Consider the following 23,321-nt stretch of genomic DNA (forward strand, 5'->3'; position numbering starts at 1 on the left):
ACGTGGGGCTGGAACAGCTGTAATCCTGGTGGTTTTAGGAAAACGATTTTCCTGGTCACTGGCATTTCTGTTGATGAATACTTTGAATACAGAGCTATCCCTTCTGATTGGTTGCTTTGGTCTGAATGCCTGTACCCCCCCAAGTGCCTAAGTGGAAATCTTAACGCCCCGCGACGCTGTTAGGAAGTGGGGCCGCGCCCCCAGGAGAGTTGCGCGGCCCCGCCCGCTTCCTGCTGGGGCGGGGCTTTCCAGCGGGATGGGCGGGGCTTCCGGCCGCGGGGGCGGGGCGGGCCCGGAAGCGGTGGCGCTGGGACGAGCCGGGCCATGGCTGCGAACCTGAGCCGGAACGGGCCGGCGCTGCAGGAGGCCTACGCGCGCGTGGTCGCCGAGAAGTCCCCGACCGACTGGTGGGCGCCGGGCCGGACCGGGGCGGGAACCGGGGGCGGAGCCGCGCGGCCGCGGGCGGGCGGGCGGGCTCACCTGCGCACCCACACCTGCGCCGCGCCCGGGAGGGGGTCCGGCGCCGTGCCCGCCGTGTGCGCCCGGGCCCTCCCCTCCCCACCCCACCTCACCCCCGGCCTCTCTCCGGGCCGGACTCCGCGCTCGGCTGCGCTCGGGGGCTGCGCCGGGTTCTGCTTTGCTGCGGGACCTCCCAGCCCCCTGAGAAAGCGGAAGCCACGCCCGGCTTCTTGCAAACGCGGAGTCCCCGGACGGGCCTCCGAGAGCGGCTGGCGGCCCGGCGGGACCGGAGCCCTGCCCGAAGGCGTCAAACAGGGAGGTCGGGGGTTGGGTCCCTGCTCTGTGCACGTCGGTGTCAGCACCTCCCTTTCTGCAAGGAGACCCCTTCCTGTGCCAGAGCCCCGGGCCGAGGACTGCCTGTCGGTGCTGCTGCCATCCTCCTCACCCCTCACCCCCCACCTCCCGTGACTTCCTCTGCGAGGCGGCAACTCCTGAGGTTGGGGCTTTATGGCCGCTGGAAGCCTGGTCCGAGTCCCTGGGTGGCTGGGCAGCCCCTTGGCTTACATTGTTTTCCCTGACCGGTTCTGAGCAGGTCCGGTTAGAAATGCAGCTGTGGCCGACTAAGAGGCCCCTCTTCGGGCAGGGCCCGCTGGGTGCAGCTGTGCTGCTGGGACCGGTCTCCACTTGTCAGCGCTGCTTTCTCCCCGCTGCCTCCCCGGTGCCCAGCAAAGTGGTTTCACACAGCCTGACTTTGCAGCCCTCGCCAGTCCTCCCGGTTAGGGCTTTGCTCCTTTGCGTGCTCGGGTGCAGCCCTGTCTGACTTACTAACGCACTCCTGGGTGTCCCATGGGCCTTCCAGGTCTCTCTTGATCCTCCGTCTTCTCAGCAACTGGCCCTGGTTTGGAGATGATGTAGTTCAGGGATCCCTCTTCCGGCCTCCCATGTTTCAGCCTTTCCTTGAGCTTCTTCCCAGAGCTGCCTGCTACCCCTCCCCCTGCCTCCCCTCCTCTGAGGGTGCCAAGCTTCCTCTTCTAATCAGTCCGAACCCATCCATCTCGCCAGCCTCCTCACCCCCCACCCCACACCCACCCCCAGCTCCAGTGGCTGTGCCCCTGGCCACTGCCCTCATTGTCAACAGATACTGTGTGGCAAGTCCCCACTCGCTGAAGTTGCTTCCCTGCAGTGACTTCCGGTTGCTCATTAAATAAAGCCCAGACTCCACGCCTGGCTGACAGTCCCTGACTGCCCAGCTCCTGGCCTCCCCTCCCAGGGCCCTTCGGTGAACACACTATCCCTCTTTTCCTCTTCCTCAGACTTGCAGGCTGGTCCCTCCTCGGAGCCCTTGCTATGGCTGCCTCTTCTGCTGGGAGCGCCCCCCTTCCACATCACCCCAGGGCCCCCCCCCCAAGTTGTTCTTAGCTCCCCAGTGGCCTTCTTGCAGGGCTTCCTCACTGCCTTGGCCCCTGGCTGCGGTCCCATTTTCCCAAATTCTCCAGACCCATCCAGGCATCCTCACTGGTTTTGTGTTGCCTTTCTCTTTTGCAGAAGCGGCAGGGTGGGCTGTCTGTCCCTGGTGCAGGGCTGTGCTGTGTGGTCAGTGCTCAGGAGGAGGGTGGAGTGAGGGAGACGGGAAAGATGTTATCAGCAGGAAGAGGTGGTCTCCGGCGTGGCTGGCAGGCTGGGTGACCCTGGGCCAGGCCCTGAGGCCTGTGGGCACGTCAGCTCTGCTCCTTGGCTCTCTTGGTTCTCCCTGGTCGCTCTCCCCTGATCACAGCCTGGGGCAGCTCCTGCACCCTCCACCTGGCAGTGCTCGTGTTGCTGTGGGCCCCTCTCTGAGGCTTTCTTGTGGCTACATTCCCATCACCGCAGGCAGCAGGTTCTCTGTGTTTGGAAGGAAGGACTGGATTATAAGGTGGCCAGTGCCCCACGCTTCGTGTGCCATGAACAGGCCAGGAACCCCTCTTTTCATGTTCATCAGAAAGAAGGGGGGACTTGATGGATGTGGGAATGAGCCTCTGAACTGGAACATCCAAGAATGGCTAAGGCTGGAGCCCAGGGTGGAAAGCAGTGAGGCCAGAGGACCGGGGCGGACACGGAGCCTGGCTCTTGGGAGCTGCTGTGTCCCTTCTTGGAAGAGCCCGGCCGGGCGGCCATCGCTGTCCCTGCTGCTGGTCTTGCTCCTGGCTTCTGTGGCCTTCAGGGGGAATAGGGGTCTCTCCTCCGACAGGGAGAGGACATGCTAGACCAGGTTTCCCCTTTGACTTGCTGTCCGACCGCACGGCCTGGAGCTGCGCTCCTGCAGCGTTGGTGCTGGTGGCCGCACTGCCGGGAAGCCACCTCTTCCAGAATGTTCTCCTGGAGGTCTACCACCTCCCAGGTCTTCTTTGTCCCGGTTTCTCTCCTTCCATATTCTCTCTCCTCTCCTAGGAAGCTTGGTTCCTTAACTGGCAGCGTGTGCTCCCTGTCAACCAGATCCAGTGGGCCTGGATCGAATTTCGTTTCCTCGACTTTCTTGGGTCGAGGCAGCTCTGCCCAGTGGTGTTAGCAAGGCCGTGGAGAGCCGAGCAGGAGCTGACTTGTCAGACCGTTTGCCCTGGAGCCGGGTCCATCTGGCCGCTCCGCAGGCCTGTGCTCGGCGAGGAGCCTTCCATAGATATCCATCATTGAGTATGTAGAGGGCCGCCTGGGAAGGCACATGGGCAGTTTTCTTTAATTATCGTCAACTGAACTCGGGGTATAGGCAGAGCCACGCCCTGGGAACATGCTTCCCCAATGAGGCTGGACGTGTTAATCGGTTCTGACTTCAGAGCAGCCCAGGTGTCAGCAGGGGCGGGACTAGATATGTAAATCCAGTAATGCTGGGGCCTAGTTAAGAATGCAAATAAGCTCCTTTGATCCTAAGTTATGGTGTTACTTCCTGGATTTGGGGATATAAAATAAACCTGCTGTGTGGCTCAGGGTCGTCGTCGACTTGCTGCCTCTCCAGCAGGCAAAATGGCGTCCCACCCAGCCCCCAGCTTTGTGAATCTATTTCTGCGTCTTGCTCTCTTTATTTCTATTATTTCTCGATCCCTGGCCCCCTCCATTTAGAACCGGTTCGTTCATCTCTCTTTCCCCGCGGGACGTGGAAAAGGGAGATCCCCGCCATGCTTGGCCCCGCCGCATCAGGCCCCCGCAGAGCAGAATTTACCCTGTCTCCTAAACACCTCTGGGGCACGTGTTTTTAAGCCCAGATCTCTTCCAGAGTTGTTACGAATAATTAGTCTTTCAGGAAGAAGAGGGGTGAGGGCAGGGTCACCCGTGGAGAGGGAAGACTCTGGTTGGTCTAGATCTTGCCCCACAAGGAGCCTGTCCCCTGAGGACCGGGTGCCATGCCGAGTCAAGACCCCTCTGGTCTCTGGTGCTGCATGTTTTTGTCGGGAGTCCCGACCCAGACAGACCTGCGCACCACCCTGCAGTCCCCAGAAGAAGGCAGACATGCCCGGGGGCGGCACCTTCCCAGGCGCCTGGTGCCAGTCCCTCCTTCCTGCTTCTCCGTTGTGCTTTGGGTTCAGGAGTGTGCAGGTGTCTGTCTTTTCAAATTCACACACCTGGCAGCCAGCGAGTGCTTCACGCGTGCAAGTATCCAAAGCTGCCATGACACCAAAGGCTCAGCCTTCCTCAGAGGGCATGGACGCTCCCGTCTTTGCTGTCGCTCACATGCCCTATGGTCGGGCAGGCCAGCGTCGTTGCAGCTTCGGAGCTGAGAAGACACACTTCGGCGGGCACAGTGGGTCTCGGTGGGGCCCATGTTGGCCCACAGAGACTGCCATGCTGAGCTGTCGGGGAGGAGGGCAGACAGTGCCCACTGCTGGCTACAGCGCCCCCTGCTTTGTTTCAGGGCTCTCTTTACCTATGAAGGCAACAGCAATGACATCCGCGTGGCTGGCACTGGGGGTGAGTATGGCCGGGGGATCCAGGGGCTCCCGGAGGGGGGGTGAGGGGGTGGAGGGAGAGTGGCTGTCAGGGCCCCAACTCCGGTGGCATCTCGCCCTCCCAGCAGGAGGAGGGCTCGGGCAGGCAGTGTTGAGTTCTCTGGCCCCTGATCAGGCAGGATGGGGGTTTCCAAGTGAAAGTAAGCCCTCCTCCACGTTCTCGGCCTGAGGTGCTGCCCTGTGTTGTAGCTGAGAGAGCTCACGGGGGCCTGGGCTGGAGGGGGAGGAGGAGGTGCAAACACACTTTTCCCTCCGCCCCATCTGATGGGTCGGGGTGCAACAGTGCCCATGCTCAGCTGGGACGGGGCGACCTGGAAAAGTGCTGCTGGCATGCGGGTCGGTGGGTAGTCTGTAAGGAGGTCTCCCCTGGCTAGAGCCAGTGGGGGCGGGGCGAGCTGCGGCCCCCAGAGGTGCCAGGCTTTGTGTGCTCACGGCCAGTTTCCCGACCTGGGCCAGGCACAGCTTTGCCCCCAGCGGCTGGTTCTGAGGATTTGTTGGTAGAGAACCCTGCTCTCTCTCCAGCACCTTCCCCACGGCCCTCTTTCTAGAAGGACTGCCACTGCGTGGCCTCATGCGCTGCGATGCCCGTGGCGCAGGGATGCCACGGGCGACAGTTGCAGAGTTTAGCGGTTGAGCCCCTCTTTGCAGTCGGGAGATGTGCAAGGCAGGTGAGAGCCGCAAACCCTAGCACACGGTGGGCCTCGGCCTCGAGGTCCAGAGAGATTGTCTCGGCCAGCCCTTCCTGCCCTGTCACTTCCTGCGAGCATCTAAGAGCTGAGCCTTGAGGGTTGGTCCTGTCTGCTCACAGCCCTCCAGGTGGCCCTGCAGTCTGAGCAGCCACATGGGCAGGGCCCTTTGTGGGGTCCAGGAAAGGAGGGAGGTACGGGGAGAAACACTGACGTGAGAGAGACACATCGATGGGTTGCCTCCTGTACACACCCTGACCAGGGCTGGGCACCGAACCTGCTACACAGGTACATGCCCTTGACCAGGAATCAGATATGTGACCGTTCAGTGCACAGGCTGACACTCCCAGCTGCTGAGCCACACCAGCCAGGGCTCGTTTCTACTTTACAAAATGGTGTTTACGCTAGTGCGATAAAAGTCACCGGAGTTTCGTCAGCCCAGTCCTGCATCCACCTGCTGGCCCTTCAGGCCAGGATCTCACTCTGATGCAGGAGGCAGCTTGGCCTTCCTTTCCTGGTGGGTGGGGTGCTGGGTGGGCGGGGTGCCTGCTGCCTGTGACCCTCCTGTGACTGCTGCAGAGGGGGGCCTGGAGGAGGTGGTGGAGGAGCTCAGCAGTGGGAAGGTGATGTACGCGTTCTGCAGGGTGAAGGACCCCAACTCTGGACTGCCCAAGTTTGTCCTCATCAACTGGGTAGGTGAAGCCTGGGGCTCGGGGCTCGTCTAGGTGTGACCGGGAAGCTCTCTTCCCTCCTGCTCTGAGTGATTGGAGCAGAGGAGCGTTCTCAGCGGGAGGGCTAGTTCACTGTGGCCCAGAGAGGGCCGTCACTCCCTCCAAGCCCAGAATTACTCCTGCAGAATGAAGTACCAGCAGCCACAGGACACCCTGTTCTCGTCCCCTGGGCGCTGAGGGCTTGGAGAGGCCGGGAGGCTCTGGGAGTGCAGGGCGGGGCTGGGGGGGGGATGCGGATTTTCGGTGCCCCACAGTGGAAGCTGCCCCGACAGCCTGCCGAGACCCTAGGAGGGCAGTGGCTCTAGGGAATGGGCAGGTCATGCTGGGTGTGTTGTGTTGCAGACGGGCGAGGGCGTGAACGATGTGCGGAAGGGCGTGTGTGCCAACCACGTCAGCACCATGGCCAGCTTCCTGAAGGTGAGGGCTGCACCTGCAGGGCCTCACAGCTCCTCGGGCCCCGGGTGTGTGGAGTGAGTGATGGGGCCCACGTCCCGCTCTGTCTGAGCCTCAAGGTGTGACCGAGGCTGCTCAGCGAGGGCCTGGGGGTGTCTTCAGGGGAGGCGGGCCAAGGACTGCGAGGAGCACCGTGCGGGCGGGCGGGAGCTGGTCCTGGCAGGCCTTGCTCCTCCGGCCTCCTGAGTGCTGTGAACACGACCCAGCCGTGTTGCAGGGATCTGAGGAGGCGGGGATTGCAGTGCCTACACATGTCCCCCATGCACTGGTTTCCATCTGTGTCTGCGTGTCAGTCATAAATGGAACCTCTGGTTTCAAAGCATTTGTTTTCGAGGGTCAGGTGACTGCGTTTCCTTGGTCACTGGCAAGGAGACCGGGACTTCGATTTCCAGTTCTGCCAACACTTCCTCAGATGTGCCTCCATTTCTCCAGCGAGGAGCTGGAAGAGAGGGTCTGGGTGTTTGGTGACAGGCAGAGGCCATAGCCTGGCTCCTCCGCGGTCGGTGGCCCGTGTAGAAGATGTGTGCTGGTTTCTGCACGTCTGTCAGGGCTGGGTCCCTGGTGAGAAAGAGCCCTCTGATGCCTGAGCCATCTGCTCAAGGCAGAGCCACAGGACACGCTTTGGCCACGCGGGCCTCCCACAGGAGCAAGACGGGTCCCAGCCCGCAGACCGGCGTGCAGTCTGGAGCTGCAGCAGCTCTTCTCGCTACAGGGCGCCCACGTGACCATCAATGCGAGGGCCGAGGAGGACGTGGAGCCTGAGTGCATCATGCAGAAGGTGGCCAGGGCCTCGGGCGCCAACTACACCTTCCACAGGGAGAGCGGCCGCTTCCAGGACATGGGCCCCCAGGCCCCAGTGGTGAGTGGGGCCGGGGCTGCGGGTAGGGGGCATTCCCAGTGACCAGACGCTGCCTCGGCACCTGATGCCTCAGGCTGTCTCCTGCCTGCCTGGTCTCAAGGCCACGGCACCAGTGTGTCCTGTGTGGTGGCGCCGTGGAGGGAACAAGTGGCAGACAGGGCAGGCCCCACCTCGTCGGGCAGAAGCCTGTGGGCCTGTGGCCTTGGTGCTGGGTGGGGAGCCGAGTCCCCTGACAGTAAGCGGGGGTCCGTGGGGATGTGGTGGGTACAACCATGGTGGTCAGCTGTCTGCGCTGGGGGGCCATCCTCCTAGGAATGGCCCTGGCCAGAGGTAAGCCCTAGACCTGCCCTGGTTTCACCCACAGGGCCTGGTGCCGCCAGAGACCCACCCTGCTGTGTGGGCTGCACCTCCTGCTCAGCAGTGTCCAGGGCCTTCCAGGCCAACCTGTTGTCAGCCTCCTTCGGGCGCTGGGCCGGGGACACTGCGTCTGCCGGGCGCTGTCCTGACAGTCCCTGCCCGGGCCCTGCGCTCTGTCCCCGTCCCCACAGGGCTCCGTGTACCAGAAGACCAATGCCGTGTCAGAGATCAAGAGGTTCGGCAAAGACAGCTTCTGGGCCAAAGCGGAGGTGAGTGCTGCCGGCGCGACGATCGCGGGCGTTTGTGGAGCGTCCAGTGTGCGCCAGGCGTGAAATAAGCACGTCGCTCTCTGCCAGTTTTCTCATAACAAGCTCCTAGAATCACCCGTGGGCACAGACGTAGTGTGGTGAAGGCCTGGGGAACTGGAGGGGCGGGGGACGAAGGGGGGACGTCTGTAATACTTTCAACAATAAAGATAAATTAAACAAAAAACTGGTGCGATGTTCTTGTCCGTGCCCATGCACAGATGGCCCCGGGGCTGGCGGGTTAAGTGAGGAGGCTAGGGTTGCGCTGGGTCGGGCTGAGCACACTCCCTGCAGGAGGAGGAGGAGCAGCGGCGGGCCCAGGAGAAGCGGCGGGCGGAGCAGGAGCGGCAGCAGCTGGAGCAGGAGCGCCGGGAGCGGGAGCTGCGGGAGGCCGCCCTCCGGGAGCAGCGCTACCAGGAGCAGGGCCAGGAGGCCAGGCAGAGGTGAGCCCCGGGGAGATGGGGCTGCCCGGGGTCAGCAGGCAGAGGCTCAGCGCTGCCCTCTGCCCTCCCAGCAGGAAATGTGAGCAGCAGGAAGTGGTTGCGAGGAGCAGAGAGGAGCAGGTGAGGGGTGCTCACACTGGAGGGCCCGTCCCACATTGCATTGGGTGGAGGCCGCCCACTGTGAGCTGCCCTGCAGGTGGGAGCCTGGGACGTGTGGGCGCACCTTACCCCATCCTGGGGAGGCTGTGAGCCCCAGCACTGGGAGGAGGGCAGGCTCACGGTTCCCGCTCACCCTGGGGCCATGCGTGTCCCCAGGAGCCTGGTCAGCAGTCACCTCGGGAGATGTTCATGCAGAAGGAGAGAGCCGTGTCTACCGCATCCACCTCCAGCCCCCAGCCAGGTGAGACTTCTCAGTGCCTGGCCCTGCCCTGAGCAGGGCTAGGCGAGGGCATGCAGGGACGAGTGAGCCAGGAGCTCCTGTGCGTGAGGACAGCGTCTGCCCTGACCTGCAGAGCCAGACCTGGAGGAGAGGATGGGAGCCTCCAGCCCCGGCCCCGTGAGCCCTGGGAGAGGTCACACTTGGCTGTCAGCTGGGTCCCAGGGGCCCATGCAGTCACCTCTCTGGCCCCCAAAGGACACAGGACTAGTCCTCCAGCCAGCTCTCCCGCACTGCACGTGCCCCAGGGGCTGCTGGGAGAGAGTCCCCGTTCACTCCTGGTGAGTGGGCAGAGCTGTGTTCTCCCTCCCGCTGTGAATCCTGTTCACCGTCCATTTGCAGGCAAACTGCGGAGCCCCTTCCTACAGAGGCAGCTCCCCCAGCCAGAGAGCCCCCTCGGCGGGGAGAGGGCTCACGCCGCCTCAAGGCCCAGCGCAGGCAAGGCTCTCGGCCACCCCGCGGGGTGGTGTGGGGGGAGACGGGGTGTCCTCTCCCTCCCCAGGGTCCGAGCCGGCCGCACCGCTCTTGCAGGTGTCTGTGAGGAGCCGGCGCCCAGTGCCCCTGCGTGCCCGGTGCAGGTGGAGGAGGAGGCCGTGTACGAGGAGCCCCCAGACCAGGAGACCCTCTACGAGGAGCCCCCCGTGGTGGGTTCCCTGCAGCTGGGTCAGGGCTGCGAGGGCCTGGGTCCTGAGACAGCCTCCCAGCCACACCTGGGAGGCTCACTGCCTTGTTTAAATTTGGAGCCGCTTGTGCAATAAGTTGTGTGGCGTGCGCCGCCGCGTGGGAGGTTCTGGGTGGGGAGCACTGTGGGGTCCCCGAGGCCCGGCCTTGGGCACAGCCGAGGGAGCCAGGACCCGACTTCCTTCCTGTCCGCGCAGGGGGAGCAGCAGGACACTGGCTCTGTGCGCCTGGACCACGACCCCGGGCTGAGCGGGAAGGGGCTCTGTGCCCGGGCCCTGTACGACTACCAGGCAGGTACCGTGCCAACCCACCCCGGCCACAGGCTCCTCGGGCAGCCCCAGGGGTGTCAGGATAAAGGAGGGCGCGAGGAGCAGGCCTCTCTGTGGGTGCTGGCAGCTCCTCATCCACAGCGTGACTCCCTGTCCAGCCTCATGGGTGTGGCTGAGCGGTGGCTCTGGGGGTGGCCTCGGGGAGCAGGCAGGTGTGTGGGAGGAAGTGCTGTCTCAGCCTTTGGCTGGGACGGGCCCAGAGCCAGGCCCAGGGAAGGTGTGTGGGGAAAGGCCCCTGGCACAGTGTCTGGACGGGTGGGCTGGTGCCTGGGCCCGGGGCTCCCGTGCAGCTTCGGGCTCCCCTCCTTTCAGCGGATGAGACCGAGATCTCCTTTGACCCCGAGAACCTCATCACGGGCATCGAGGTGATCGATGAAGGCTGGTGGCGCGGCTACGGGCCCGACGGCCACTTTGGCATGTTCCCTGCCAACTACGTGGAGCTCATTGAGTGAGGCTGCCTGTGGCCTCGTCCCGCCCCACATGGCCTCACTGCTGGAGGTGGCGGCGAGACACCGCGCCCCATCCTCTTTCTGGCGTGGGCCGCAAATGCAGCAATAACCCGGTGGTTCCCACACGCTTCTAGCAGCCCCACAGCAGGGGCCTCTGCCTTCTCTGTTCCCTGCAGCTCTGAGGGGTGGTGGTTGGGGAGCCGTGGACTCAGCGGCTCATGTCCAGTTGGTCTCGGCAGCTCTGGTGGCGGCAGCTGGTCTGGGTCCTGCTCCTCTGTCCCCTGCCTGGCTCTGGGCACTGGGGATGGGACGACAAGGCCCCTGAGTACCTGGGCACAGCGGCAAACACGTCTGTGCTCACTCCTGCCTGCTGGCCCTGTGGGGACCTGCCGTCTCCCCCGTCCCAGACCCCCCCCCACCTCTGTTCGTGGAGTCAGCATTGCACACCCAGGCCCAGCTCGATGCCGTGACAGCCTGGCGGCCCCGGGTAAGACCCGCCTTCCTGGTGTCTGGGAGTGCGTGCGCACCTCAGGCTGCCGGCTGCAGCCACCTGGACGAGGCATAAAGATTAAGATGTGACTGATGTTTCTCTCTCTCAAATCAATAAGAAATAAAAAGATTAAGATGTGAGTGAAGTGAGCCTCCTGCGCTTGTTCTCTGGGAGGGCGGCGGCCTGCCTTGTCCCCTCCACGGGGCCTGTGCCCAGGCGAGACTGTACGTGCGCGTGTGCGCAGTGAGGCGCCTGGCACCCAGTGACGGGGAGAAGGCTGTACTGAGGAGGCCTGGGGTGTAGGCAGGCCTCCTTGATTTCTCTCCCACAAAGACGATAGTGCCCCCACCCCCAGCTGTGGAGGCCCCGTGAGTCAGGTGTCCCCAGTTTTGAGGCCGTCTGTGGGCGTGTCCCAGACAAGGGGACTCCCAGGCAGGGGGACTCGGAGAACGCAGAGGACAGGCGTCTGAAAGGAGCCGGCCAGGTCACTTAGCCTCCCTGGAGCCAGGTTACAAGCGGGTCTTTTGCTTTGGGGGTCACCACAGGGACTTGTTAGAGCCTCCTCCTGGCCAGGCATGGGGGCCGGGCCCACACACAATGGGCTGGGCAGACAGGAGGGGCCAGGCGCCCCTTGGGCAGCGTTTGTGCATCTCGGCCCCGAGTGAGCGCTGGGCACGGTGGACACGAGGTGGGGGAGGCGCCTTTATTGCCAGAGCGGACGCTTCACTTGGCCTTGCCCTGGGCGGCTACAGCCTCCATGGCCTTGCGAACCGTCTCCTCGTCGCCTAGGAACCGCATGGGCTTGGTGGGCTTCAGGGCGTTGTCCAGCTCGTACACGATGGGGATCCCCGTGGGCAGGTTCAGCTCCATGATCGCCTGGTCCGACATCCCTGGACGGGAGGAACCAAAGGCCTCAACCCTCCCGGCCTGTCCACCAGCTGCTGACCTTTACGAGCCACGGCTGGTCGGCAGACACGGCCTCCCTGCCAACCGCAGGGCTGGAGATGTGTGCCCGAGAAGGTCAGAGCAGACCGGAGAGGAGGCTACAGAAATAGCCAGCAAAACCAAGGGCTGTGTCCTGGGCCAGCGCCCGGTCTCGGCCCAGTGTGGACTCTGACCAGACGGCCAATGCTTGGTTCAGTTGGGACATTAGCCATTCAGTTATGGGGAGTGCTAAGCTGGGGCTTCCCGAGCAGGGGAGCAGGGGTGCTGCTACCCAACAGGGTGGGTGAGGGACAGCAGGGGGGTTACTGGGGCCACAGTGGGCGGAGGCTCTGCCAGGCGGAAGGCTGTGTTTTCTGAGGAAACTCGACCCGACTGCCTCCTGCCTGGAATAGCTCGCCCTTTGGTATTTCCATCCCCAGGAAGCGAGGAGTGAGTTCCCGGCAGTGGAGACCCCGGCATGCTCCTGGCATGCTGGCACGAGGAGGCACTGTCTGTCCCCCTGCTGGGCTCAGTGCCCACTGAGGGGTCTGCGGCACCTGGCATCCCAGGCAGGACAGGAGCTGGCCAGGCCTCCGGGCCGGCCTGACTGCTCTGGCAGCTGCCCACCACCCCACCTGCGTTCCTCTCTTCTTGATCCAAACTTGAAGGCCATCAGAGGCAAACAGACTGTCCCTCTGTCTGAAACTCCTGGAGGGACGGGTCCTGTCAGGGTCATCTGCCAAGGAAGCCCCGGGAGGAGCCGCCATGCGCTTCATCAGGAGTCTGGCTGTGAACCTGGGGTCTCCAGGCTGCTGCACACCTGCACCCTCTGAGTGGTCTCACCTCTGCCTGAGTGGGCGGAGCTGGGGCGTCAGCAGCCACAGTACCAGGTGTTGCCCCAGAGGGTGGTTGAGGCCCAGCAAGTGACACGACTGGACCAGGGACACACAGCAAAGCAGGGTTTGGAGCCAGACGGGCCAGTGTGCCTGGGCAAGATGCCACCCAGCACCCCACCTGCCCAGGGCTCCTGTCCAGGAAGCTGGGGGGCCCGGGGCCTCAATCCCCTGTGCAGGGCCTGGCCTGGTCAGAGTGGGAGGCCTTTCCACCTTCAGTCTTCAAAAGGAAATGACACCGTGTCCCAGTACATGCACAGAAATGAAACCAAAATCCTACAAAGCTGTTTCCTACATGGTCTGTCCAACCCTCCCCGTTCAATTCCGTTGGAAAACCCCACCCTGGGCCCTGAGGCCTGCAGAGCTGCCTCAGCCAGGCCGTGGGCACCTGCTGAAATGTGAGCTGGGCAGGTCCAGGGCCCGGTGTCGCTCTCCCACCCCCACCCATGCCCCACGTGAGGGCCTCACCTTCCAGGTGCTTGACGATGCCCCGCAGGCTGTTCCCGTGAGCGGCAATGAGCACCCTTTTGCCGGCCTTGATCTGGGGGACGATCTCCTCATTCCAGAAGGGCAGGGCCCGGGCGATGGTATCCTTGAGGCTCTCACAGGTGGGCAGTTCCCCAGGCTTCAGGCCTGCGTATCGGCGCTCCTGGGGGTGTGCAGGCGCAGTTCACATCCCCAGCAGTCGGTCCCCCACCTGGCCGCCCCTTCCCAAGGCCCCTGACCCCAGGCTTGCCCTCGGGCACCCTGAGTGGCTGACCTTGCTGATGACGCTGTAGTAAGGGTGCTTCTCGTCCATGGGGGGAGGCGGGATGTCGAAGGAGCGCCTCCAGATCTTCACCTGCTCCTCCCCGTGCTTGGCGGCCGTCTCCGCCTTGTTGAGGCCCGTCAGGCCCCCGTAGTGCCGCTCGTTGAGGCGCCAGGTGCGCACCACCGGCAGCCACATCTGGTCCGTGCCTTCCAGGATGGTCCAGAGCGTGCGGATGGCCCGCTTCAACACGGACGTGTAGCAGATGTCAAACTCCATCTGGGCGTCCTTGACGGCCTGGGCCCCCCGCCTGGCCTCCTCGGCCCCCTTATCACTCAGCTCCGCGTCGAACCAGCCGCAGAAGCGGTTCTCCTGGTTCCAGGTGCTCTCGCCATGCCGGACCATCACCAGGCGGTGGGTGGACATGGCTGCGGTGCTGGGGACCGTGGCAGGCTCCCGAGGAGGACAGCTGCCTCTGCCCCGGCACCAGCTTTATAACAGTCCCTCCCCACCCCCACCCGGCCAACTGCCAATCTGCATTCCAGGCCAACAGGCAGCCGCAGGTGGCCAGCAGCAAACTCTCTCGAACTCTCAGGGGAGGGTGGGCCAAGATGGACTTAAAATAGTCCCACAGCCACTGGTCCCCACATGTCCAGAGCCCAGGCGGTGGGGGGTGGGGGTGGGGTGGGGGGCGGGGATGGCTGCTGGGCAGGGTGGGAGTGAAGGACCAGCCTGAGGGGTGGGCACAGCAGAAACGAGGGCTCTCCAGGGAGCGCTCCCCACGTTGGCGCTCCAGCCCCCGTCAACCCCTCCCTCCCAGGGCCCTGGCACCTGACCCAGGCACAGAGTCTCCCCACCCCCTTGCTTTCTCCTGTCCCTGAGCACAGCTGGGAGCCCACCGCATGCTGTGAGGAAGGGGGGCTGAGCAGGTGTGTGGACTGTGCATACGTGCATGTGTGCTACACACACGTCTGTGTTGCGTGTGCCTGCATGTGTGCATGGGCCTATGTGTGAATGTGCACGTGTGTGGACTGTGTTGTTTAAGCCCAAACTTTCCTTATCTTCTGTCTGGACGATCTACCCGTTGTGGAGAGGCGGGTTCTGAAGTCCTGCTGGTCTGTACCCCGTCCTTCCTCCCTCAGGTCTGGTAATGTGCGCTCATCTATGTCGGCGCTCCTGTGTGTATGTCCTCTTGCTGGATTGACCCCTTTGTTACGTAACGACCTCTCTGTCCCCTTGGAGACTGAATAAAGCCGGTTTTGTCTGATGTAGGTATAGTCCTGCTTCCTCTTGGTTTCCATTTGCATGGAGTATTGTTTTCCATCCCTTCACTTTCTCAGTGTGTCCTTCAAGCTGAAGTGAGTCTCTCACAGGGAGCACACAGGTGGGTCTTGTTTTTATAATCCATTCAGCTGCTTTGTACTTTTATTGATTTCAGGGAGGAAGGGAGAGGGAGATAGAAACATCAATGATGAGAATCATTGATCGGCTGCCTCCTCATGCCCCACACTGGGGATCGAGCCTGCAGCCCAGGCATGTGCCCTGAACCAGGAATCAAACCATGACCTCCTGGTTCATAGGTCGATGGTCAACCACTGAGCCATGTTGGTCGAGAGGCGGTGGGTGGATTAGAGCAATTGATGTTAGTCATCTTTTGGTTAGAGAATTTAGTCCATTTACACTTGAAGTAATTATTGATAGGTGTGGACTTACTGTTGCTATTTTATTAATTTTTCCTAGTTGTTTTGTGAGTCCTTGGTTCCTTTCTTCACCTCTTGCTCTCTTCCTGTGACGTGATCCTGCTCTGGCGTGGAACACGTGGGTTTCGCTATGTGTACCTGTTACAGGCTCTGGCTTTGTAGTTACCATGAGGCCTACATGGAACATCTTACAACAGTCTATTCTATTCTAACTTAACTCTGAACACATACTGTATTGATTTTCAGAGAGAGAAACATCAATTTGTTGTTCCACTTATTTATGCTTTCATTGGTTGCTTCTTGTATGTGCCCTGATCAGGGATCAAACCTGCAACTTGGTGTATTGGTGTATTGGGACAATGCTCTAACCAACTGAGCTACCTGGCCAGGGTCCATAGTATTCATTTAAAAAAAGAGGGCATTTAACATGGAGAAGGTGTAGAACTGAGAACTCAATGTTTTGACTTTGGAAATTTTTTTTGTTCCATTGATCCCATCTGGTACACATGACTCTCGCTGATACTGAATTGATGGAAGACATAAAATTTATTTCATTGCAACTGAAAATATCTCCACAGCACAGGGCCGGGCTGGCTCCACACCACAGAGAGCGCTCCCCGGAGTGGCAGTGGCACCCACGACTTGTCAGCGTGGCTCCCGTGGACTGAGTCCTTGTATAGGGTCCCCCACAAAGAATGCACAGCAGGTACCCTGGGGACCATGGAGCTGAGAGCCCTCCAAACAGGAAGCGGGAGGAAGGTTCCTCTAGGCACACACAGGCCCGTGGCTGCCTGATCAGGGTATAATCTGTGCATTCAAAATTGAGGTGCTGTGAGAGGGGATCTTGCCAGGCCCCACAGATGTTGCTCCCGTCAGAGAAAAAAATAATTTCTTCTGAATCACATCTTCTTCCATTTTTTGTTTTCTACTTATTTTTATTTTTTTCCTCCCATTTCTCATAGGAAGCTCAGCTGCGTTAAGATCTATGGGCCACGTGGTGCCTGCAGTCCACCGCTGACGGAACTGTCACGTGCGGCCACGCCGGTCCTAGCCACGGCTCAGGCGGGAAAGGGAAGGAAAGGCACCCACGTTGGAAAGGGAGAAGCAGAGCACTCCGTGCCGTGGCATGGCCTTGGACACAGGAACCATAGGAATCCTCCAAAAGGCGACCCGAGAGGGTGAAAAGCTCAAGGTCCCACGACACAAAGACCAACCTGTCACATGTCTACACACTAGTGAACAACCAGAAGGTAAAATTAATAAAATTCCACTTAAATGACATCAAAGAATAAAATACTTAGGAATAAATTTAATAATTTATTAAAGTTTATAAAATTTTAATATAAATTTATTCTGAAAACTTTAAAGCATCACTAAAACTAAAGGAGATCTAAATAAACGGAGAGGCACCTGTGTTTATGGGTTGGAAGCCAGTACTGTTACCATGGCAACACTCTCCAGATGCCCAGCTCACCCTTCAGGACCCCAGGGTCACACGGTCATAGGGCCCACCTCACCCCCAGCCCCCCTCCACCCCCCTGCACAGCAACACTTTCAGAAAACAGCCTGGTTTGCTCCGTGTTCTCATTTCATTGCTTCCTGGGCAGGGTGTGCATGGGGGAGTGGGGGTGCACAAGGGGCTCCCCCAGGAGGGTGAGAGTTGCAGCAACCTCTCCGGCCTGCAGATGGTCAGTGTCCAAGGGCGTCCATGGTCTGGCTGGCTGAGCAGCCCCCCATCCCGAGGAGTGGCTGGGGGCCGCAGAAGGGATCAGGCGTTTCTCTGCTCTGGGGGAAGGTACGCCAGGCCCAGATGTCTGAAGACGTCCTCCTCGGCAGCCGCTTGGAAAAAGGTCTTCTGCAACAGAGTGTGGGCCTTGGTCTGGGCCCTCCACCATGCAGCTCCCCTCAGGACCCTCCCTGTCGGGCCCAGGCCCCTCTGCCTTCTGCCCCGGCCACACACCTGCTCCGGGTCAAACAGCCCATGGCTGTTCAGCCACAGACCCCGCTCCTTCCGGCTAAATCGGCGAAGCTCCCGCTCGAAATGCTGGGGGAAGAGAGGCGTCAGCAGGGCCACAGCCCAGACCCTCCCGGGCCCCCCACGCACTGCCTACCTTGGAGCCAGTCCAGCCCAGCAGGGCAAAGGGGAACTGGCTGATGGGGGCGACCACCAGGTCCACACGCACAGCCTTCCAGGAGGGGTGGGGGCTCCGAGTCCCCGCCTCGGCAGACCCTGGGGGCCTCGGCAGACGGAAGATGCAGAAGCTCCGCTCAAAGGTGTCCATGGAGCGGCCCTTCGGGGCCAGGCGAGCAGGCTCTCCACTGGGGCGGCGCTGATGCTGCTGATACAGGACAAGGCCCTGGGCGGGGGCGGGGGGGCAGGTGTGACCCGCCGTCCACGTGGCTGGAGGGGGCCCAGCAGCTCCCTGGGAGGGCAGGGACGCTCTCACCTGCTGCTCCAAGTAGCGCATCACCCTGGGCAGCAGCCCCACCTCCTGGCCCTCCTCGGGGTGGGTGATGAGGAAGTCCACGTCGTGGCCCTGCAACTTCCCCCTGAGGGTCGGGTCTGATGTCCGGGCGGCCCAGAGACAGAGTCTCCCAGTTCCCTCTAAACCCCAGGGTGTGGGAAGGCCCACCACAGGGCCGCCCGGGCCTAGCCGCAGGCACATGGCCTTACCTCCGGAAGCCACCAGCCAGCGTGACGGTGGCCCGAGGAAGGGCCCATCCCACAGCCTCCGCCACCACCTGCCGCAGGGCCTCGGCGTCCGGCCGCTGGACGGGGGTGCTCAGGTCCTGGTAGTGCTGGAGGCCTGGGGGCACGGGCGGCTGCTCTGACCCACCCACCGCCTCTCTACCCACCGCCTCCTTACCCTCCTCCCTTTCAAACAGAAAACTTCCTTTTAAAGGTGACTGTAGATTCAGGGCAGTTGAAAGAAATCCCAGAGGTCCCCTGGCCCCTCCCAGCTCCCTGACCCCAGATCTTAGGCTGTGTGCTGAGGGTGCCGGCCTCGGGTGAGGTGGGGCCGGAGCTGATAAAAGGCACAAGGAAGGCGCTCCATCTCTGAGGAGCAAGCGCCGTCTCACCCGTGCCTCCCACGTCCCTCTGCTCTGACCCCACCGGCAGCCTCAGCACTCGGGTGGGAACCTTCAGGCCCAAGCGGGGGCCGGGGGCCACGGTGCGGTCACCTGCTTTCTGCTGCCGGGTCAGCCTCTGCACCTGCTTCCAGACGTCGTCCAGCGTCCGCAGGCCTTCCCGGTACCACTGGTCAGCAGTCCTCACTCCAACCCCGAAGATCCGGGTGAAGAGCTGTTGGGAGCGTGAGGCAGCCCCATCAGGCCTGGGTCGCCTCACAGCCCGGTCCCCTCCTCCAGGAGAGGTCTCGCCCAGAACCGGCACCATCACCAGCCCCCTTGCGGCGGCTGAAACCCATCACTGCGTTCTCCTTCAACAGAGCAAACACAAGGCTGTGGGAGGCAGGGGGCTGGGGGACGCAGGCCTGGCCCAGCCAGCGGTCAGCACAGAATCCAGGCCAGTGGGGACGACCCTACCGGAGCCGACCTCACCCTGACTCCGGCCCAAGCAAGTCACCTGTCCCTTACAGCTTGCTGGCTGGGTAGGCACCTGCCCTAGGCCTGCCACTCAGAGTCCCTTCCTGGGAATTTCTGGAACTAAACCAGGTCAGGCCCATGCAGGGGTGGAGCTGTACGTGGGGCGGGAGCACCGGCCCTTCAGGCTGTGCGGACCACCCTTTCCTTGATCCCCTAACCAAGGGCTTGCATGCATGCACTGCTCACGGTCACCAACAGAAACCTCACACAAAAACGCTGAGAAGAACCTAATCACATTGTTTATAAAAATAACTGTGTTAGCATGCTTCCCTGCAGGCTCAGGTGCACTCTGGGGTGCACACAGGGAGGCAGACGGCTGTCCTCTGTCCATGCTTCCCCACTCACTAGCTCCTACCTGAGCCCCTCCATCCTTCACACATGGGCCCCCCCACCTCCTCAAAGCCCCCCTTGATCCTCATAACATCTGGGCAGCCCCAGGGCAGCGATGACCCCGCCTGTCCAGGAAGCCTACCGCCCACAGGCGGCCCATCCGACAACCTCTGGCCACAAAAGCAGGGCGTCCGAGCAGCAGGAGGGACAGTGGCAGCTCCGCATCAGACCAGAGTGAGGGGCAAAGGGCAGGTGCGCCGTGGGCCAGGTGGGACACCAGGAAACAAAAGTGCGAGCTCGGGACAGAGACAGTCCAGTGAGCCCGCGCTCCTTCGCCCCCCACGTTCTGCTGAGGCTCACAGAGCCGGTCACGTACCGGAGGCCAGTCCGTCAACGGCAGGCAGTGCTGAGTGATCTAGAACATTCCTGTGCTCAAAACAAGCTTCTCCCTGTGGTCTGTTGGGCTGCCTCATGCGAGTCAGACATCAGCTGCCACTTCCTCAGAGGCCTCCTCTGACCTGGGGGTGGGTCCCTGGGGAGAACTGGGTGTGCCCCTGGCGTACCTTCATGCTCTGGTACCGCTCTGAGCGCTGGACTCGCTCCACCTCCTCACACACTCCGTGTTCCAGCAGCTCCTATGGCCGAGACAAAGCAAAGCCCGGCCTGACCACAGAGCAGACCCCATGCTCAGCAGGGGGCCCTGCGGGGTCAGGATCTGAGGGACTTGCAAATGGAGACTGTGCCTCGGAGCTTCTCCCTCAGATAAGTCGCAGTTGATGTAAATAATTACCTTTAAAACATAGGCGATGAATTCAATGCCACTTCATTTAAAAGCGAACTGAATTCAAAAGCATCTCTTGCCATGATGTCCTCTCCCGGTGACGTGCACAAAAGCACGGCTTTCCTAACACGCTGCCCTTAGAGAGGTGCTCCCACGTCCCGGGCAGTGTGGGCCGACGCCAGCAGTGCCGAGACCAGCCTGCAGCCCGAGCCCTCTCAGCCGCCCTGGCGCAGGTGCTGTGGCCCTCATTCACATGAGGTGTCTGGGTGGAGGGTGGCATCCCAGACTCGGAGCCTGCGGCTCCTCCCCAGCTGGGCTGCACACAGAGGCAGATACTGTCACCAGGCTCCACTTCCCTGACACCCACTCGCACTCACACCTTGCTAAGTGCGGTGAGCACCTACCTGGATGACCCTGCAGGAATGCTCTCCGAAATGGGGCAGGCCCTGCAGCTGGCTCAGGGCTGTGACGGGGCAGGGCAGCGCCTTGAGCATGGAGGCTGCTCTGCAGAAGGAAAGGAGGCGGCCCTCGCTGCCTTCAAAGCCCGCAGCTTCTGCCAGCACCTCCAGCGCCTCCTGCAAGGAGGGGCCCTTCGTGAGGGCAGGGTGGGTGGGGAGCCTCACCCATCCCTCCAGCTTCAACCCCCCTCTCCCCGAGGCTGGGACAGAGTGGGGAGTGCTCACAGGAGCAGGCCTGGCCCCAGCTCAGGGAGGCTGGGATCACCGGCTCACCGAGAGGCTGGTGTTGTGGTGTGTGAGGGGCGTGGGACGCTGGCAGGCATAGAGTGGCATCCACACTGGGTTTGGCAGCACCTCCCTCGGCACAGCCACCTGGGGACGAGCAATGAACAGGCCACTTGGAAGCTTCAGGACTGACAGCCCTCAGTCTTGCCTTGCCTGGGCAGTCACCTGGGGCTCTCAGGTACACAGGACAGGAGCCCCTCTGAGGGGACGAGACTACTGGGGCTACAAACAAGTGGGCCCCAAAAGAAGCTGAGAGCAGAAGGTGGGATGGCCTGTTGTGGCGATCTGGGCAGAGCCCTCGCTGCCCACCTCATGTGGACGTGCCTGCCCATCACCTGTCCAGCTGAGCTTCCACCTGCTGGGCCTTGCTAATCCTCCACCCGGCTCACCTGCAGGCAGTGCCGGCCCTCCACAGGGACCGGCTGCCCAGCTGCCATGCTCTCTGTGAACCAGCTGATGTCCAGCAGGGCTGGGTGGGTGCAACCTGGGGGAGGGGCCGGCCTGCTGTCCTGCCAGCGGACGGCCTCCGCGGCTGAGGTCTGCTCCATCACCACGTGTGTCACCTCGGAGCTGGGCAGAGGAAAAGAGCCCTTGCCCAGGCCTGCCACCCTCCCTGCTTCACTCCACACCTGCAAGCCTTTGCTCAGCCAGGGGAGCATTACTCATTCTTCAAATGTGCCTGGTCAGGCAGGCGGCCCCGCCCCCCGGCAGGCGGCCCCGCCCCCCGGCAGGCGGCCGGCGGCAGACACGCACCTGTAGGCGTCCAGCACGCGGAAGCCCTTGGACAGCGCCAGGCGCGTGAGGAAGGCCCGGCGGCTGCGGCCCATGCGCGGTTCCGCCAAGTAGATGGCGACGCCGGGGAAGCGCACGGCGGAGGAGACGGCGCAGGGGGTCCCGACCCGCGCCTGCCGCCGTCTCGGGAGCATCGGGCCTGGGCTTCGGGCGGCGCCGAAAGAAGGCAGCGGGCAGCGGACAGCGGGCAGCGGGCAGGCGGTGGGGAGGAAGGAAGGCGGTCGGAGCCGACTGGAAGGGGAAGCGGCGGGCCTCCACGCCGGGGCAGGCTCGGTCCCATGCAAATGAAGGCTCGGTGGGGCGCCAGAGGCCCCGCCCCTATTCAAATAGCACCGTAGGACACGCCTCTATGCAAATAGCACCGTAGGACACGCCTTCTGTTGAAGGGCGGGGCCGGGCCAGTGACCACGGACACCAGGCGGCGCGGGGTCTCGGGAAGGCGCAGCGGAGCCTGGAACGCGCTGGTGCCGCGGCGCTTCCGCCCCGGGAGAGGTGTTCAGCTGAGGGCGTTGGGACAACCGGACAACCGGCCGTCTGGAGGAATAGAAATCGAGGCCCTCCCTCCCTAAAACCAAAATAAAATCCAGATGGATCAAAGGAAGAACTTTCTGGAAAGGGGATGAATGTTTTCATTGTCTAAGTGTCACAATAAACCTGAAACACTGAAAGAAAAGGATAGTCTTGACTACATACAAATTTAAAATGTAAAAGTAACCCAGAGGAAAGTGTCTGTGACACATTTTGAAGTGAAGTCTAATTCATGTGATTATGAAGTTGTCCACAGATAAATAAGGAACAATGACCTAAGAAAAACTGGCAGGAGCAGCGGTAGGCAAGTCACAGAAGACACGCCGCTCATAAACGTTTGCCACGTCGCCTGACCTGCCAATCATTAGAGAAGTGCACATACAGGGGAGACAAGTCCACCTGCCGCATTGTCGAGCGTTTACAAAATTAATCACACGTGTTGACGATGTGAGGGAATTGGCAATTTGTAGGAAGGTCTTTTTGGAAACCAGTTCAGCAAACATTTCCAATTAAAAATCACAGCCAGCAATTCCTCTTCCAAGATTGGGATTTCGCTGAATCTACGGATCGGGTTGGGAAAGCTGACGTCGTGGAACTACTGAGCGTTCCTGTGTGCACTACGTTTTGGAGTCTCTTGGTTAGAGCAGTGTAGCAGACTAGGTGGGACAGGCCAGGTGGGGCCGGTCTCAGCCTTCTCCTCCATCACCCCACATGCAGTGGGCACGGGGCTGAGGGAGGCAGGTGCTGCAGCTGCCAGCCTGCCCTCCTGAGCCCCCGAACACACCCCCAGGAGGCTCTGTAAAGGGTGGGAGCCTTGGTCCCCACCGGTGGGTGCCACCTCTCCTCAGAGAGCAGCCCTCTATCCCTGAGACCATTTCCTTTTCTTCTAATGTCCACTGTCTCTGGCCAGGGCACCTGGGTTCTGTCCTGGGGGCAGAGGCAGCTTTTAATGACCCATCACACGTGAGTATTTAAAACACTGAGCAACTTGCACGGTTGAGGGACACAGGGCTTCCTCAGGTGCCGTGAGGTTTTGTGAGGGCGGGGAGAGCCTCAGTGCCCTCTGCGTGGAGGCCTGGCACCAGCGGGCAAGGCCATGGGTGGCCTGCTCCTCTCCCTGGACCACCAGGTCACTGTCCAGCCAGATAGGAAGCGAAGACCTCAGGCCCCTATTTCCAAAAGCCATGGCTTGGGGTTCCCAAGTGCCTATGTCCCCAGCCTCCTGCTCCCCACACCAAGACCACCCCCAAAAAGTCAGAGAGGGTGCCCAGATGAGCTCCTGGCTGGCCCTTCCGGCTGCCCTGAGGGTTGCCATCCCCCCTCCCTGTCCCATGCTGTGCTGTCTCATCCTGTGTTTTGGATTAATTTTACCCAGATGTATGAGTTTGTATTTTCCAGGATGAATCGGCTCCAGCTATTTCCTGTTCCCACGTCCAGCTCCTCGTGGTCCCTGGGGGCCATTTTTCAGTCCTCGTGATCTCAGGGAGCACCATCTTTGAGGTTCACATCAGTGCTGTTGGCACGGCCCTTGGCCTGTGGGGCCTGGACTCTGCCCGGGCTCTCAGGCCTCCCCTCCAGGTTCCTGTCTTCTGTGGCCTGCTTGCCAGCAGCGTTCCAGTGACAC

The 23,321-nt window shown here is 61.7% G+C and overlaps 3 protein-coding genes across 6 annotated transcripts; 1 reads left to right on the plus strand and 2 right to left on the minus strand.

The window, feature by feature from the left end:
- The first annotated feature begins 288 nt into the window (after window positions 1-288).
- Window positions 289-10,792, plus strand: DBNL (drebrin like). Of its 3 annotated transcripts, none has more exons than XM_028137727.2 (13): window positions 289-407; window positions 4,340-4,395; window positions 5,699-5,811; window positions 6,193-6,267; window positions 7,016-7,162; window positions 7,711-7,788; window positions 8,119-8,267; window positions 8,339-8,387; window positions 8,583-8,667; window positions 9,046-9,141; window positions 9,235-9,347; window positions 9,582-9,678; window positions 10,026-10,792. In XM_028137727.2, exons 1-13 carry the CDS (start codon window positions 325-327, stop codon window positions 10,163-10,165), a joined length of 1,281 nt encoding a protein of 426 aa, XP_027993528.1. In that variant the 5' UTR covers window positions 289-324; the 3' UTR covers window positions 10,166-10,792. The 3 variants fall into 3 exon arrangements, with proteins under 3 accessions (XP_027993528.1, XP_027993529.1, XP_027993530.1); XM_028137728.2 differs by having other exon boundaries at window positions 8,342-8,387; XM_028137729.2 differs by lacking the exon at window positions 9,046-9,141.
- A 549-nt stretch (window positions 10,793-11,341) lies between these two features.
- On the minus strand, window positions 11,342-13,737 carry PGAM2 (phosphoglycerate mutase 2). The gene is made up of 3 exons (XM_008160606.3): window positions 13,230-13,737; window positions 12,938-13,118; window positions 11,342-11,542 (listed from the first exon to the last, which is right to left on the minus strand). The coding sequence occupies exons 1-3, from the start codon at window positions 13,641-13,643 to the stop codon at window positions 11,376-11,378; spliced, it is 762 nt and encodes a 253-aa protein (XP_008158828.2). The 5' UTR covers window positions 13,644-13,737; the 3' UTR covers window positions 11,342-11,375.
- Window positions 13,738-16,230: 2,493 nt separating this feature from the next.
- Window positions 16,231-21,350, minus strand: POLM (DNA polymerase mu). 2 transcript variants are annotated; one of them, XM_008160604.3, is made up of 11 exons: window positions 21,131-21,350; window positions 20,767-20,947; window positions 20,366-20,464; window positions 20,039-20,209; window positions 19,417-19,488; window positions 18,101-18,221; window positions 17,592-17,724; window positions 17,365-17,467; window positions 17,029-17,274; window positions 16,878-16,961; window positions 16,231-16,772 (listed from the first exon to the last, which is right to left on the minus strand). In XM_008160604.3, exons 1-11 carry the CDS (start codon window positions 21,301-21,303, stop codon window positions 16,686-16,688), a joined length of 1,470 nt encoding a protein of 489 aa, XP_008158826.2. In that variant the 5' UTR covers window positions 21,304-21,350; the 3' UTR covers window positions 16,231-16,685. The 2 variants fall into 2 exon arrangements, with proteins under 2 accessions (XP_008158826.2, XP_008158827.2); XM_008160605.3 differs by lacking the exon at window positions 17,365-17,467 and having other exon boundaries at window positions 17,592-17,716.
- Window positions 21,351-23,321: the final 1,971 nt, after the last annotated feature.

This window comes from Eptesicus fuscus, chromosome 14 (genome assembly GCF_027574615.1).
Source record: "Eptesicus fuscus isolate TK198812 chromosome 14, DD_ASM_mEF_20220401, whole genome shotgun sequence".
Taxonomy (NCBI): Eukaryota; Metazoa; Chordata; class Mammalia; order Chiroptera; family Vespertilionidae; genus Eptesicus; species Eptesicus fuscus.

Excerpts from the sequence above, each read along its gene's own strand:
- DBNL (XM_028137727.2), top strand. The coding sequence starts at position 325 with ATGGCTGCGAACCTGAGCCGGAACGGGCCGGCGCTGCAGGAGGCCTAC. Across the intron at positions 8,668-9,045 it reads CACCTCCAGCCCCCAGCCAG|GCAAACTGCGGAGCCCCTTC; the intron begins GTGAGACTTCTC and ends GTCCATTTGCAG. Across the intron at positions 9,348-9,581 it reads TCTACGAGGAGCCCCCCGTG|GGGGAGCAGCAGGACACTGG; the intron begins GTGGGTTCCCTG and ends CTGTCCGCGCAG.
- PGAM2 (XM_008160606.3), bottom strand. The coding sequence starts at position 13,643 with ATGTCCACCCACCGCCTGGTGATGGTCCGGCATGGCGAGAGCACCTGG. Across the intron at positions 13,119-13,229 it reads ACTACAGCGTCATCAGCAAG|GAGCGCCGATACGCAGGCCT; the intron begins GTCAGCCACTCA and ends GCACACCCCCAG. Across the intron at positions 11,543-12,937 it reads CATCGTCAAGCACCTGGAAG|GGATGTCGGACCAGGCGATC; the intron begins GTGAGGCCCTCA and ends CCTCCCGTCCAG.
- POLM (XM_008160604.3), bottom strand. The coding sequence starts at position 21,303 with ATGCTCCCGAGACGGCGGCAGGCGCGGGTCGGGACCCCCTGCGCCGTC. Across the intron at positions 20,948-21,130 it reads CGCGTGCTGGACGCCTACAG|CTCCGAGGTGACACACGTGG; the intron begins GTGCGTGTCTGC and ends TCCTCTGCCCAG. Across the intron at positions 17,468-17,591 it reads CTGGCTGGTGGCTTCCGGAG|GGGGAAGTTGCAGGGCCACG; the intron begins GTAAGGCCATGT and ends CCCGACCCTCAG.